Here is a 16774-nt window from a genome sequence, read left to right on the forward strand (position 1 = left end):
GTGCACGAGCTTGAAAGAGCTTCCTGACTGAGGAGCTGCAGACTTTCTCCTGCAGAGCAGCAGCTGACTTCAGCATCGTCATGGGAACACAGTCTGCTGCTGCTTCTGGAAACGTCTTCAAGGCTGTGGTGGGACTTGTTGGTCTGGAGGACAGATTCTCTGAGCAAATGCTGCTTCAGCTTCAAGCTTCAGCTCTTTTCTTCTGGCAGAGCTTAGAAGAAATGGAAACCTCCTTTGTTCTGACTGTTTGCTCCAAATCCCAGATTCAGGAATTCCTCCAAGAAGTTCAGCTCAGAGATCATCAGCAGAGAAAAGCCTGAAGTTCTGATGGAAAATGACAACAGAACATGATCAATATTATTGATCCACATGGAATCCAGAAGAAACTCTGAGGTGAAGACATGAAGACACAAGCTTCAGAGACATGAGGAGAAGTCAGAGTGGATTCATTCTGGACTTTCTTCTCACATCTTCTCTTCAGAACATCTTTGTCTTTGATCCTTCAAATCTTCTGAAATCTGATCATCCATGGATTGTTTTTGTGGGATCAGATCCAGAGTTGCTGAAAGTTCTGCTGCCCTCTGCTGGTCAAAGTGTCCAAACAGCAGAGAGGAGATTCTCTGGGATTCATTGGAGTCCAGATTCTCCTGGATGTGAACAGTCTCTGCTTCTGGAACAGAAGAGTCCTTCTCAGAGCAGCATTGAGGATCTGTTCTGTCCGGCTGAGAGCGCTCCCTGCTGGTAGGAGACAGAACCACATCAGCTGCTTTTCTTTGGCCGTTCAGAAACAGTCTGGAGACTCTAAAAAACCTCCACTTCCTGAAGCAAACGGATGCAGAGCATCATGTTTGATCCTCTTCCTTCAGAAACGGCTCCATTGTTCCATCGCTCAGCAGTTGGACTAAAGCAGCTGAGAGTCTTGATGCAAACAGACCTCAGCAGCTCATCCAGAACGCCATGACAGAAGCACATGCAGCAGCACGTGCACGCTCCCAGAGAACAGCAGCTGATCCAAGTCCTGACTTTGAGGTGAGACCTTTCTGTTCTGCTTGGACCACACTTCAACATGAACTTCATTTCCCATCATTCCATCTGTCAGGAGAGAACAGCTGCAATCAGCTTCCTTCAGGAATGACTGCAGGTAGAAGGATCTTTCATTCTTCAGCACCACCAGGACCCACATCCAGCCCATCAACAGCCAGAACATCAGTGACATCAGCGTCTGATCTTCATCACATCATCATCATCAAAGGACCACCTCTATGTTTTTACAATCTGATGGATTTCAGTCTTTCTGCAGCTTCTCATCAACTGGATTGTCAAAGATTTTTTTATTTCTGTAACACTCTCAGACCTGGAAAAAGCTGAAAGGGTTCAAATAAAAACAGCAAGAATTAATATTTTATAGAAACTACATGTTATATTTAACTAGTTATTAAGAAGGGAAAAAATCCTTAAGTGTTTATTTTGTGTCAACCTAAAATAATCTGTGATTTACAAAAAAAAGTCCAGTTTTTTATTACACAAGTTTTTGAAGACGATAAAAATATTTCATTTGTTCATTCATTTTTCCACTTTTCTTTCATTATTTTATATCTCAATTAAATACCTCATAAATGCGTTAATCTAATTTAACTGAAGTCTTGGAAATCCCTGTATTTTCTTTTCACCGAAAGCATTTCTAAAATATTATTTGTCTTTTTTTTTTTACTACAGTTTAATGTTTATTTATACTCGTAATTATTCTCTTTAAAAAGTTATTAAAGTTTTTTGCTGTTAAATTTATTTTTTCAATTTTGTTCTCTTAAGACATTTTTATCAATTACTTTAGTTCAGGAATACAATAAACAAATGTGATTAAGGTTAATTCAACCTCTGATAAGTTTTGTAGTCAAACCAGAACATTGGATTGAGAACGACCCCGTGTGATGACGTCACAACGGCCCTCATAAAGTTTCCCCAAAAATGATTTTTTTTTTCTATTATGATTTTATTATCTACTGAATTAAAACGGTTTTAAAAATCTTGGAAGCGTTTTGCACCATGTTGTTGTTCACCGAAGCACTTCATACGTTTTTTTCCAATCAAATGTCTCCACGTGACCCGGAAGTAAAGAGCACGAGGCGCTAGGAGCGTTAGCTTGTTAGCAGGCTAGCAGCGTTAGCTTGTGTTGAGAGGTCGGTGGTGTTTTGTTTGGGCGTTTGTGAGGTTTTTGGACACCAAGGACGATACGTGGTTCGTGTGGGAACTCTCAGCATTTTCCAAAATGTCGTAAATGAGTGAAGAAGTGTTGAACGGAAAGACAACGTGGATTGCTGTGATTGTGAGACTAGCAGATGATCGATCGGAGCTGCAGTGAAGAGGACGGCGGTGTTTGTGGGAGTTGGAGCTGAAGATCGGAGCAGGAACCATGTCTTCAGAACCTCAGGAAGGTTCTGTCAGAGAACAACTTTCTGCTGCTGAAGGAACCATCGTCCAGAACGAGGAGGAGCTCTGTCGTCAGCGCAGACTGATAGATAGCAGCTGGAACCCGCAGCTTCAGCTGCACATAGTCGGTACGTTCAATGCTGCTTGCTTCCACCTGCAGACAAATAGATCCATGAACGTCTTTGTTTTCCTCGTCTGAGCTGCTATCTGAATCAAACTGTGTGGCTGGATTATAGCTCCAATGGTGCTGCCGTCATAGCTTCACCGCTAAATTAGCTTGATTCAGTGGCTTTGTTGTTGGTCATGTTTTTACTTTTCTTTTTGTCAGTCACTCCACTTTCAGGTTCATGATCCACAGCTGTTTTCAGTTGAGTTAAATTAGCTAAATTAGCTTGGAGTTGTTAGTTGATAAACAAAGCTTAAACAAAGGCATGATGGGAAATCGGTGGGCAGTTATTCCCGCCAGGCAGCTCTGGGTGGTATTCCAGAAAGCAGGTTATGCTAGCTCCCACGGTAAGTTTGAGGCTAAGGAGGTTGATAACCTCAGCTTTCGGTTCCAGAAATGGAGGTATGTTTCAGGGTAGGTCAAGTTACCATGGCAACTCATGCCCTGAACATAACCTGGTCTGGAGCAGGTTTAGTTGAAGCTTAGTTTGTTTACAGAGAGGTGAAGCAGCATGGCGTGTCCATTTGAAGATGATTTAGTGGATGAAGAAGCTCAGATAATACTTTTTCCACCATGAGAGGGTGATAAGACCACAAATGGATGTTGGAAAGATAATTTTTTTTACTTTGATCTAACTTAATTATTTGCTTCAGTTAAGATAAATCATTTTTTTTGTTAGGTCACCTTGAAATAAAACGTAGTTTTCAGACAATTGTTTTCCTTTCATTCAAATTAATTCAATTAAGTTGGTGTAACTTTGGTGCTGCTGTTCGATCGGCACCGCAAGGGATTTTGGGATACCATTCCGTTTGCCTGTCTGTACGGATTTGGGTTTAAGTGTGGGTTTTTGACAAAATGTGTTTAGTTGTTTAACTGTTTTAGCTGTTTTACTGTGTTTTGCCCCGTTATTTTGTCCTACTATGCTTATTTCTCTGCACCATAAGTGAGAGTAAAGAAGAGGATGATGAGTTTATATAGCACTCCTACCCTTCGCAACATTTGATTGTAATGACAGAGAATTCTTTGTTGACATTATGCACTCCATCCGATTTTTATCCGTCCTTCTAATTTTTATAAAAATGAGCATATCTGCCGGCTCAAACGTAGACATTTGAGAGGTCAAGAATCATAATTAATTAAGATGGAAAAAAGATTAATTGAATTGGAATAATATGACATTTAGTTAGATAAATATGTAAATATGAGTTGTACAAAAAATTAACGAGTTTTATAAATGTGAAATGAGGTTGAATAAATTTAACTCAATTACTTGTTACCAATAGAAGTAATTCGTTTAAGTTGGCAAAATTGGAGTTATATATATGCGTCACAAGGAAAATGGAAATAAGATCTGAAACTCGTCCGTTTACTTTGTCTGTTCTTCTACTACAAGCAGAAACTCTTTCTTTTGCTGATGCAGCCAGATTACTTTTTGATGGACGTGTAATCTTCATACGCCGTCATTAAAATCTCAGACTTCGTCTCACTGAAGTACAGCGTTTTCTTTTTTTTCACCACGCGTTTCCATGGTGACTCCGTAAATCGGCGATCTTTTGAGAATGTCTTTATATACCTGCCGCGCACGTGCATTAACCCAGGGTTACCAAGTCGAGCGTAATTACGCCAACTCATATCCGGTCTTTTGGAACCGACATACCCAGAGTAAGCAAGTTCAGGCGGATTTCAGCCAGAGTTCAGGCTTAAAGTCACGCTAGTTTAAACATGCTTCCTGGAATACCTCCCTGGTCCCCTTCTCTGGGTTTGTTTGGGCATCTGGGATCTGCCCTTCTGGGGAAGGGTACTGTAAGGATTCAGTGGCTTTGTTGTTGGTCATGTTTTTACTTTTCTTTTTGTCAGTCACTCCACTTTCAGGTTCATGATCCACAGCTGTTTTCAGTTGAGTTAATTACCCTCAGCCTATTTAAGGCCGCCTTTACGCTGCGTGGTTCAAGTGACCCAATTCCGATTTTTTTCCTCTCATTTGGCACAGATCGGATAAGACTGGTGAACGTGTAAGCAGGACAAAAGCGCATGGATTCCGTTTTCCTCAGATCGGATACAGGCCTAATTCATAAGTGGAAATAAATCGGAAACGAATTGGATACGTGCATTTGTGAGTGCCATGTAAGCAGACAAATCGGATATTCCCCAGTAAATGCGAGTCGTACCTCAGTGACGTCAACTCAGGAGACCACCAACTGAGATCACATGACTTATTAAGGTGCTTTTTGTGCGCTGATTTTGCTCTCAGCGTGTTACCTTTCAGCCTCAGGCTTCAGACCGTAGTCTTCAGGGCCGGTCCCGGTCGGGACGCAAACGGTAACCAATGAAGCGGGACACCATTGCTATGGAACAGGCTAGAAGCCGTTTATTTCTTTGCTTGTGTTGCAGAGTGTGGGCATGTATGATGGGGACCGCACGTGCTGTGTGTCTGTGTGTAAGGCAGTGCTTCTCAATTATTTTTTGCCTTGCCCCCCCTAAGAAAAAGAAAATGTTTCGCCCCCCCCCCCCCCCCCCCCCCCCCCCCCCCCCCCATAACCCCCCACCCCCCACACACAAACCCGCGCGGTGACAATATATTAGGTAAGTATCTATAAAAATTGTGTAAGTATACCTAAAATTTTATCTTTTCACAAAAGAAATAAGCAATGAAAATCCACTATAGACAAATAATAACTTTAAAGTGCCTGAAATTAAAAAAAATCTGTCAGTCCTTACTTAAACTAGAAACATTTTGACCAACTGAACCATTTGAGGCAGATAAAAATAATTAAATCAATAAATAATACTGAATGTAAATTGATTTGAAACATAAACAGCACCAATATATTTTACGTTTTTAGTCTGAAGAAATAGATAAAAACATAGTGCTAATGTTTTTTCTAAATGATGGATTGTTTTCCTGCATTACCTGCTGTCTTTCTGTCTGTGTGACACCAACTAAACCACAGGCAGACAAAGAAAATATTTATGGAAAATAAAGACGTCATTAAAATGTCTACAACAGTTCATAAAGAATGACATTATTAGCATGAGCTGAAGAATCTAAAGGCAGCGATGATCCTGGTGTTGCGCAACAGGCAGCTCTCCTCCGCGTGCCCCGTTCCACCTGGCAGACAGAGCCCACAACACTCCTCCCCTTTCTTTCTTACCCACGCAGCTGCGTGTGACACAGACAGGAGCAGCTGCAGGGACGGGGATTCAAAGGTTTCAGGCTGTTACAAACTCTGATAGAACAAATAATAGGAACCGAATAGTGGACCAGATTTTTTTCCAAGCACCGCTGTCACCTCCGCCCCACGTTAAATTTGCGCACCGGACAACTGCCCGTATTACCTGTGCATAAAACCGCCACCACCGCGCGCCCCACCTGGCATTGGGGGTGCGCCCCACTATTTGAGAAGCACTGGTGTAAGGAGAGGAGAGGGGGTGTGAGCGCGGAGCGGGAGAGTGTCAGAGAACTGTAATAAAAAGGTGTTTCCCCAAAAGAACTGTTTTGGAGTCTTTCGTAACTCGCTCTGGAGGCTGAGGGTTTGGAACGGGTAGGTAAACCACGAAGGAGAATCCGCCTTCGGCCCCTGGAGAAAATCTCCCGTGCGTTTCTGACCATGGTAAGCAAGTTCAGGCAGATTTCAGCCAGAGTTCAGGGTGAAAGTCAGGCTAGTTTAAACATGCTTCCTGGAATACCCCCCTGATGTCCGTGCTGTTTTTATCTCAGTTTTGGAAGGACCAACATTCATGTTTTAAAGATCCATTAACGGCGCTAACATAAACGAAAGTCTTTGATTTTAAACAATTGGTTGGATAAAGGAATTTGGGCTATTTTCATTTCATGGACAAACTTGGTAATTATCTTGATCACAACACTTTCTGTGGAAAATATAATTTGGTCTGCCCATTGAAAGAATATGATAATTAAATCCATTCCAATTCCCACTAGAAATCTAGCCCAGCATATAATGATGCAACAACATTATTCAGAAATGAGACCACTCTTGTTTGGGAGACAAAAAAATAACAGCCATTTTTACGAGAGATTTTAAAATGTTTATATTACCCTTCTCAATTAAAAAGAAAATATATTTTGCAGAATTACAGCACCACAGAAACTACAAATATATGAACATTATATCTAACATATCCTGTACCTCAAAAAGCAAAAGAAGTGACCTTTTAAAATATTGAATGATATTTACCCTTCCAATCATTTTTACATATTCACTTTAATTGGGATAACGGTCTTTGTGAATTTTGTGGAAATGATGTAGAAAATGTGGAACATCTATTCTTTGAATGTTTGCATGTAAAAGAGTTTTAGTCTTATTTTCCCAATTGGTTGATAACACAAAATATTATCATCATCATCATCATCAGCCTGTCACTGCCAGTTTCTCTCTTTGGCGGTTGGTAAGTGACCATGTCTCAGCTCCATACGTCATTGATGGCAGTACGACAGTGTTCATGATCTTCCTCTTGAGACACCTGGGCATTTTTTGATCTCTCAGAAACGTGCTGTACTGTCCGAATCTCTTCCAAGCAGATGTTACTATTATCATAAACCCTTTAAATTTGAATACCATTAATATTTTATTAATATTAATCAATAAGAATCTGGACTTTCTGATTAATGTACTGATTGTGATTTCAAATCTGAAACTTCACATTAATGGATTACTAAACCATCTCAAACTATTCTATAAATCTTCTCATTTTATGAATCACAAGACGTGTAATTTATTTGATCTATTTAAGCTTTGGTCAACTATAAATTTGCTTATATTTGTTGTCATGTTTGTTTTTGGCTACCTTCATCTAATTGATATTGATGTCATTGACAGAAATGCCATGATTGTTTGTTAAATAATTGCTTCAATAAAGAGAAACACACACAAAGAATTAACAGCGCTAACAGACATTTTCTTGAACACCTTTAATGGACTAGTAGGGATGGCCTGTTTGACACAGATGCTCCGCCGCTTGTTTCACCTTCATGAAACAGAGTGGTTTGGCATAATGTTTCGGGGCGTGTGTCAACTAGTGCAGATCACGTGGTTGATGATGTATGAAGCACCAAATGCATCGTTTGGTTGAACCACGGTTCAGATGTCACTTGTGTTTGAACAGTTGGGCGCGCTATTCTCTTAAAAAAACAAATGAATCGCGAACGTTTCCCGACCAGTTCTATTGTTTCTCCTGTATTGGAATCAGCGTCAGTTCACTGCACTTTACAATGTTTCCTGGATAAAAAAAATGTACTGCTGCTCAGGATCGTTTCAACTCGGTTTCTACAATTAAGACAATACACTATGAACGTTATCAGTGATGAAAAAAATACTTCTACAAATAAACAATGGCAAGGCTGTACTGTTGTTGTAGAGATGGCTCAGAGATAAAGTCATAGCTTCTGTGTCGAGAGATTCTGGGTTCAACACCAGTTTTCCTTTTTTTGTTTCCTATTTTGCCTTGCGTTTATTTTCTTCATGTGGTGTGTATTTTGCTGTGTAAAGAGCTTCTCACAGAGAACATAACTCATTGTGTTGTGTTACGTTGTTTTTTTTAATCATTATTAACAACATTGTTTTGTTTTATGTTTTTTCATCATCATTTCCACATTGAAGTGTTACAAGGAGCTTAGCTGAAGCAGATGATATACGTCCAGACCACCACCAGATGTCGCTGTTTTGTGTGGTTTCAAAGTTCTGAATGATTGGTACATTTTTCTGGCACAATTACATGAACCCCAAGGAAAGCTTCCAGTGGCTTCTATTCCCCTCCCTATGGACTAGTATGGTGACATGCAGAGGACTGAAGGCGTGGTTTACAGAACCAGTCTGATCAATGCTGGAGACAGAGGGGCGTGACTACACCTGAGCCAATATGATCACTTTGATATCGGACCATGTTGTTCTAGAATTTTTTTCCCTTGTCGGGAGACAAATTCTGGCATTGCTGATTTGTTTTGTATAAATTCCCAAAAGAATAAATTCCCAAAAACAAAGTACAGCATAAATGAGTACAACAACCCCTTTAAAAAGTACTCAATTTCCAAACTTTCCACAAATTTGACTTTTATTGAACACTTACTTAAGTCTATAACATGAAATAAAGTTTAATGATCTATCTTAGATTGCATAATCTTCCATTTTACTTCAGTTGGTTTAAGCCAGGGCTCCAGACTGCGACCATTTGGTCGCATTTTGCGACCAAAATTTGAGAGTGTGTGACTGAATTTTACATCCAGTCGCACATGTGCGACCAGTAAATTTGCCCCCCACCCTCCGTATTTTTATACATTAAACGTGGAAACGGCACGTCAATGATCAATGAAATAATCAATGAGACGCGAGCGCACACGCATGCAAACACACACACAAACTCGTACTCATACTCATGAGACGAGAGCACACACTCACGCAAGTAGCTAAAATGCGTGTAGGGGGAGGGGCATAGAGATAATCGAGCGCGCATAAACATCTGTGGGAATGAAACGGAGACAAATATCATTACAACCTGATATGTGCGTCTGAGCTATGAGCAAGCGAACCATTGATTCATTCTTCCGACCTTCGGCTAGTGTACCAGTGCCAGAGTCTACAGCAGGGGTCTCAGACTCGCGGCCCGCGGGCTATTTGTGGCCCCCACCTTGAAATGAAAGTTTAATTTTAATGCGTCCTGCCAGTTTGAATGAATGACACCTTTACATTGTCGTGTGCGGAGCTGACGAACCAACCAATCACAGTGGAGTAAATGACTATTGGGGGCGTGACAATGACCGGGCTTGAAAGCAGGAAACCTGACAGCCCCCTCCCCGGACCACATGAAGGAGTTCCTTACTTTCCTTTTTAGAACGTATCTATTCACTCGTAATTTTCTAAATGCATGCAGTCCGTGCTGAACTTTTCTCTGGGTCGCACAGACCCGGAGGTTACGGGGGTTACGGTTAAGCGCGCAGCGTCGCATCCCCCCAACCAAACGGTTTATGCACGGCTGTAGGGCAGCTCACCGCTCCTGCGGGAGTCGGGTCAGCTGAGGAGAATAAATGTCCCACACCTACATGCGTGACAGCTAACGGGGCTTGAACTTTAAATATGTGCGAGTGACAAGATTTAGTCTTAGACACACTGAAAACACGTTGGGGAAAATGCAACGATAGACGTGTTTGAGATGAACCAGTGGCTTGGCTGGATCATTGGGTTCTGTTCAATTTAGTTTTAATATTCCTCTCCCCCTTAGTATGATCTTTGTTATAATATATTTTATATTTATTTGAATGTTTTGTAATTGATGTAGCCTGTTTTAATCAATTGGTATTTTAAATTGTTTCAATTTCTCACTTAACTACAAAAACCATCAGGACACATGTCCCATAATGCATTGTTTTGTAGTCATAAGGCAGCTTTCAGTCAGTTCAGTACTAAATTTCCAGCTGCGTTCGGTAGGTTGGGGCCTTGCTGCTCCTGCCCCTTTCTCCTGATATTTTTGTGATGATTGACAGGTGATGTTGGAGCAAAAACAAAAATATATGTCACACACCAGGTGATCAGAACAGCGTTGCGTCCACCTGGGTGATCTCAAACACGCTTATTGTGCGTCTTGGCTGCACTTATTTGGTGTCACCAATATAAATTTCCATCAGTTTTTGAGCCTCTCTCTGATCTCAGGTATCTGTATCGATTGTTCTGATCTCCATTGAACATCGCCCGTTCTTTTACAGTTTACCTTCTTCTGTCAGTTTACCTTCTTGTTGCATCTTCAAAAGTGCAGATTAAAATGTGACACTAAATTTCAAAGAGCGCATTGTAATTTCTGCATCTATTATTAAAGTATTTATTCATAATACAGTGGAAATTAGTAGATTTGGTTAGAATGTTGATTTCTGGTATGCGCCCCTAAATTTTCTGGTTGTGCCCCTAAAATTTTCAGTTAGGGGCCACTGTGCTCCTAGTGAAAAAAGTTAGTCTGGAGCCCTGTAAGCAAAATTGAATCCACCCTGAAACAAAAACTACTACCTCTAGTAATTTGTAATGAGGCTGACATATTACAACATCTATCTTTTTCCATTCTTCAAGAAAAACCTATTTTAGAGCCTGGATGGAGAGTGAGGCTCAACATGTTCTTCAGAATTCCCCACAGGTGTTGGATAGGGTTCAGATCAGGAGACATACTTGGCCGTTCAATCACCTTCACCCTGTTCTTCCTCAGAAAATACAGCAGTAGCTTTAAGGCCCGTACACACCGGGATGAATATTTGCCAGGCGTTATTCGCCAGCGTTTTTCGCCACGTTTTTTGTGTTCACACCCAGGCGATTTTCGTTGACTTTGAGCCAGGCGAACATGCAATTTCATTCCCTGACATTAGATGGCGCTTAATGTAAAACAGAAATACGCCTGTACACAAGGTGGCGCTGCGCAACTTTACGCTTCTTAAAGTTGCTTTTCACTCAGAAGAAGAGAGCAAGTATTTATGCGCCTGTCAGAATCATACAAAGAAAACATTTTGATTTGATTTGAAATGGTTTATTTCAAGCAATTAAGTATAAAATAATACACAAAAGCAATATAATCATCAGTTATACATTCATACAGTAACTAATCAAACTTAGGATAAGTAGACATAGTAATAAATATTGCTTGAAAGTGAGTGGAAGGAAGCAAACTTATATAATCCTACCCTGTTATACTATAACCATTTTATTACATGATTTATCAATATCTGGTTCCTAGGTTTTATCAGACAGAATTAAAAATTATAAGATATCGATAAAGCACATGCCAAAGATGAATTACTTAAGTATTACGTCACAAATAACTATTTTAGAAATCAACATGGCAAATGCAGATCTAAAATATATGCAGATTATGTTACTTATAAAAGTCATTCATATGAATAAAACATAATACTATATCAGTAAAGCAGACACAACATTGTTTCAGGAATTTTCATAGCAAAATTTCATCAAGTATCAAAAGTTAAAAACGTGCAAAATTATGCTACATTAGGAAAGATTTTTGAATCAATTTATCAATTTTTGGAGCAAGTGAAGTAATATCATTAAAAGCCAATCAATTTAACAATTTTCAATAAGTGATTAACCATTTGTTTTCCTTTTTAAATATTTTTTTTATTTTTTTTTAATAATAAAGTAATATTGTAAGGGAAAATAAAAAGGGTCCATAAACTGTCGATTGTCCGAGGTTGGCATTTCTTCTTTTACTGATAACAGCTGTTCTTCTGGGTTTAAAACAGTTAATTGTTCTCTTTGATGTTATGTCTGCAGACATTAGATTCAGGTCCATATCGTTCTTCAGCTGATATCAGCTGCGGTGAAAGTTGAGGTCAAGTTGTCTGCAGGTCAGAACTCTGCTGTTATTCAGGTGACGTCAGACATACAGAGAAAGTGAGGAATCCAAGTGTCATATTTCTTGAAATTATTTGGCTCTTTGGTTTATTACTCCATGTTGTTTCAGACGACCGTGATCAAATACATTTCAAAGTCTTTCATGGTGTTCACAACCTGAACCTTGGACCGGTCCTCTGGAACGAGCGGTGTGACGTAAATCCTGCAGCCTTTAACCCAAGTGTTCTCAATCTGCTTACGCTTCCTGAGAAGCCGTGCATGTTTTGAGATTTCAGCATTCCTTCTGGTCAGATGGTTGTTCAGATAAGCAGCCGAATCTTTCAGGTGTTTCCTTTGGGTCATCAAAGCTAGCTTGTGTTTGTGATTCACAAACCTGATGAGGATCGCTGGTTTATCCGTCTCCTTTCTCCTGGGGAGCAGGTGGCAGGTCTCGATGGTATTGAGATCCAGGGAAATCCCTTTAGATGTGAGAAATGTTTCCATTTGGCGTATCAGCGACTCTGCACCGATCTCCGTATTAGCACTGCTAGCTACGCTAGCGCTAGCATTAGCAGTGCTTGCTCCTGCTGTCAGTTTCGCTCGAGGCATGATTGGTACTCCAGTGAGAATGACATTATTCATCCTTACTTGCTGTTCCACATCGTCCAGTCTTTTCTCCAGAATCTCGACCCGGTTTTCTCGCTGCTCGTTTTGAGCCTGAAATCTTCGGAACTCTTCCATCATTTCCCAAAGTGCCGTTAGCTTAGCGGACACTTGTTCCATAAAACTTTTCAGCGTTTCTTGAATAATGTCAAGAGTCTTTTTGAGGTCTTTTTGTATTCCTGGGTTTTCTTCGGGGGCATGGTCAGCTCTCTTTTTTGGAGGAAATCAACTTTTTAAGTAATTTGAAGATAGTTGTATTCGCAGAGAGGCACGCCACGCGTCCTGCTGTGTAACCCGGAACTGTACAATGAATATTTCAAGCACCAGTTGCTCCAACTGGTGCTTGGTTCGGGGATATTTTAGAATGTCCGTCATTATTTCTTCGCGGCATTGTAGACGTTACTTGGTGTCTATCTTCTTCGCTGGTAGTGCTCAGAAAGGCAGTTTTGTGTTTGAGCGCCCCCAAGTTCTGTTTTACTGTAACTTCAGAAGCTCTAGACATGTGTGCAAAAGCGCCATTCTCATTGGTTGAATAGTTTTTGACGCGGCGCGTAAAACCAAAAAAACAAACCCGAGGCGTTTTTAAAAAACTGACGCTTTGATGCGTGGCGTTTTTTTGTGTCGGTGTGCACACTCACATTGGTGCCCTTTGTATAGTTACGAGGCGTTAAACGGCGGCAAAAATCGCGGGCGAAATTCGTCCCGGTGTGTACGGGCCTTTAGAAGTGTGTTTTGGATCATTGTCATGTTGGAAAAGTGTTCATTGACCAATGAAGTAATGGCAGCATCTTCTTCTTCAGTGTAGAGCACTACATTGTTGAGTTCATGATCCCATCAATGAAATGCAGCCCCCCCCACACCAGCAGCACTCATGCAGCCCCACATCAGGAGACTACCACCACCATGTTTCACTGTAGGCACCATGCATTTATCTTTAAAATCCTCACCTTTGCAATGCCGTACAGCAGGGGTGCTCATTACGTCGAGAAGATTAAAAAAAAAGTACTTCTTAAAAATCCACAGCCAATCAAAATCTTCACCGAGAAGTACGGGAGTTGATTGACATGCAGAACGGCCAATCGGTCATCCTCTGATGCATACGTCGCTGCAGACATTTGTTTAAATTCACTGAGCGCAAACTCTGTCATCAGAGAGTTGCTCTCTGCCCCGCAGCACGTCAAGTTCCCGGCAGAAGGCCGCTTCGCACAAGCGGAGTGTTTATTGAAGCCGCCCCGCGTTTCTCCTCCTGCTATCAGCTCTGCAGTTCTCGCCCGATAAATACGAGCTCATAAGGAAGCTGTTATGTCCAAGACACGCGCTTCGTACAGAGCCAGCAGCGCCTTTGAAACGCCATGATGCTCCCCCCATTGCACGGTTTACAGCAGAGCATGACATATGATGGTTGCTGCTTTCTGTCTTTGTAATAAAACACCTCATCTGTTAATACAATAGTATCTTTGTCTAATCTTACTGTGTTCTTAATCATCAGTACATAAACAATAATGTTATAATAAACATAACTAACAAACATTTACTAATAGTATTTTATATATATATATATATATATATATATATATATATATTAAAACGCCCCTCTCACCCTCTGCGGGTGGTTTCTCCTCCAAGCTCGGGTCCTCTACCAGAGGGGCCTGGGAGCTTGAGGATCCTGCGCAGTATCTTAGCTGTTCCTAGCACTGCGCATTTCTGGACTGAGAGGTCTGAGGTCTTTTCAGGTATCTGTTGTAGCCACCCCTACAGCTTGGGGGTTACTGCCCCGAGTGCTCCAATTACCACAGGCACCACTGTCACCTTGACTTTCCAGGCTTTCTCCAGTTCTTCTCTGAGTCCCTGGTATTTCTCCAGTTTCTCATGTTCCTGCTTCCTGATGTTCCCATCGTTTGGCACTGCCACATCCACCACAACGGCTTTCCTCTGTTCTTTATCCACCACTACAATGTCTGGTTGGTTCGCCATTACCATCCTATCAGTCTGGATCTGGAAGTCCCACAGGATTTTTACCCTCTCATTCTCTACCACCTTCGGAGGTGTTTCCAGTCCATATTCTGCACACATGTTCCTGTATATTATTCCAGCCACTTGATTGTGGCGCTCCATGCATGCTTTACCTGCCAGCATCTTACATCCTGCAGTTATGTGCTGGATTGTTTCAGGCGCCTCTTTGCACAGCCTACACCTTGGGTCTTGTCTGGTGTGGTAGATCTGAGCCTCTATCGCTCTGGTGCTCAGGGCTTGTCCTATACAGATAGGACCCTAACTCCCATCCCGTTCCGTGATACATGAGAATCCATATTGTACATATTTGTCCAACCACTTACTTTTTTTTGCTCAACATTATTGGTATGGATTAAAATATATAAAAAAGTAATTACACGACGTACCACAACAACATTCACACGTTGGATCAATCATGAGTGCTCGCAGCACTGATTGGCCAAGCAATGTCACGTGATCATTTGCAGCCAGTGATGGCCAAGCGGGGCATACCATCGCGTACAGACATGATGAGTCTGTGTGTCTTGGCCTCCGTGACAGGAGCTCCACTGAACCCTTGAGACCAACTCACCGAACCCCTAGGATTCGATCGAACCCAGGTTAAGAACCACTGGTTTTGACAATGGTGATCTTTGTCTCATTACTCCAGAGTATTGAGTCTCAGTAGTCTTCATCTGTTTCAGATGAGCCCTAGTAAATTCTAGGCATGCTTTTTTGTGGACGGGCTTTAGGAGAGGCTTCCTTCCTGGACGATAACCAAGCATGCCATGTCCTCTGCAGTGTGCGCCGTATGGCGTCACGGGAAACAGTGTCTCCAGTTTAGATTTCTACTGCTGCAGTGAACTTTCATGGTGGTTTTCTTCAACCCTTCTCATCAGAAGACCCTCCTGTCGAGATGTTGGCTTGCACGGACAGCCTGGACGTCTCTGTATGATGTTGACACTTCCATCTTTCTCTAATTTCTGGATCACTTTTGCAGTAGTAAATTTGACTGATATGTAAAGCTTTGCTGATTTTGTAGCCCTCACCTTTTTTGTGCAAAGAAAGGATTTCCTTTCTCAGATTTGGTGACATTTCTTTTCCATGGGGAGCCATTGCTGACAGCATGAAATGGGAAGGGCTGTTCTTTAAGAAATGCCCTTTTATGGTCACCTGTGTGCTGGACACCTCTTAAATAAGTCATCAGACTCAACTGTGGTTGGATGCCTGTTAATTAGAAATTTGTAGTCTTGAGTTTGTCTTTTGTCATAAGACTATGACTGAGGTGTACTCATTTTTGCAACATGGGTTTGATTTAATTTGTTAGGAAATCAATTTTTTGTATGTAAATTAAGAGATCCTGTTTGCAATCAATGACCCACCTTTGTAGGAGTATTTTGTAATTTAGTATTTCACAGAAAATGTTGATTCTGAAAGGAAGTTAAAGGTTTTCTGACACATTTAGTAAGGTGTATTCATTTATGCTGAGCATTGTTTTCATTCATTCATTCATTCATTCATTCATTCATTCATTCATTCATTCATTCATTCATTCATTCATTCATTCATTCATTCATTCATTCATTCATTCATTCATTCATTCATTCATTCATTCATTCCTTTTTCTATTCCGTTTTCCCCTTTCGGGGTCACTGGGCTGCCGGAGCCTATCCCGGCCACTTGTGGGCGAATGCAGGGGGCACCCTGGACAGGTCTCCAGTCTGTCGCAGGGTAAGGCAAGGCAAGGCAAGTTTATTTGTATAGCACAATTCGTACACAAAGTAATTCAAGGTGCTTCACAAAACAGAAAAATGCATTAAAATCACAATACATCATAGAAATAATCAACATAAAATTTACTTTAAAAGAAAAGGAAAAAAAACATTTAAAAAGAACGGAAGGAAAGAAAAGTGCAGATAGGACATTTCAGTAATATACACGGCTAAACAGAAATGTATTAAGTCTAGATTTGAACATGAACACAGAAGAGGCCTGTCTTACGCCTTCAGGGAGGCTGTTCCAGATTTTAGCTGCAGAATATTGAAACGATGATTCCCCTTGTTTAGTTCTGACTCTGGGAATCAACAGGAGGCCGGTCCCTGAGGTCCTCAGAGTACGAGATGGTTCATATGGCACTAACATGTCAGAGATTTTACTTTGGTGCGTGGCCATGGAGAGACTTGTACAC

The 16774-nt window shown here is 41.1% G+C and overlaps 2 protein-coding genes across 5 annotated transcripts in view; both read left to right on the top strand.

Annotated features, from left to right (window-relative positions):
• LOC144987176 (uncharacterized) overlaps positions 1-16774 on the top strand; it is a 427194-nt gene that overhangs the window by 324512 nt on the left and 85908 nt on the right. The window lies entirely within an intron of this gene.
• The window catches only part of LOC144986992 (uncharacterized), a 56387-nt gene continuing 41514 nt past the window's right edge, over positions 1902-16774 (top strand). The window contains exon 1 of one of the 4 annotated variants that reach the window (XM_078935771.1): positions 1902-2555. In XM_078935771.1, coding sequence (XP_078791897.1) covers positions 2411-2555 — 145 coding nt within the window. In that variant the 5' untranslated portion in view covers positions 1902-2410. The remainder of the gene's footprint in view (positions 2556-16774) is intronic. The other 3 variants (XM_078935768.1, XM_078935776.1, XM_078935779.1) reach the window with 3 other exon arrangements.

Source organism: Oryzias latipes, chromosome 2 (genome assembly GCF_053564925.1).
Source record: "Oryzias latipes strain Hd-rR chromosome 2, Olatipes_Hd-rR_3.1".
Taxonomy (NCBI): domain Eukaryota; kingdom Metazoa; phylum Chordata; class Actinopteri; order Beloniformes; family Adrianichthyidae; genus Oryzias; species Oryzias latipes.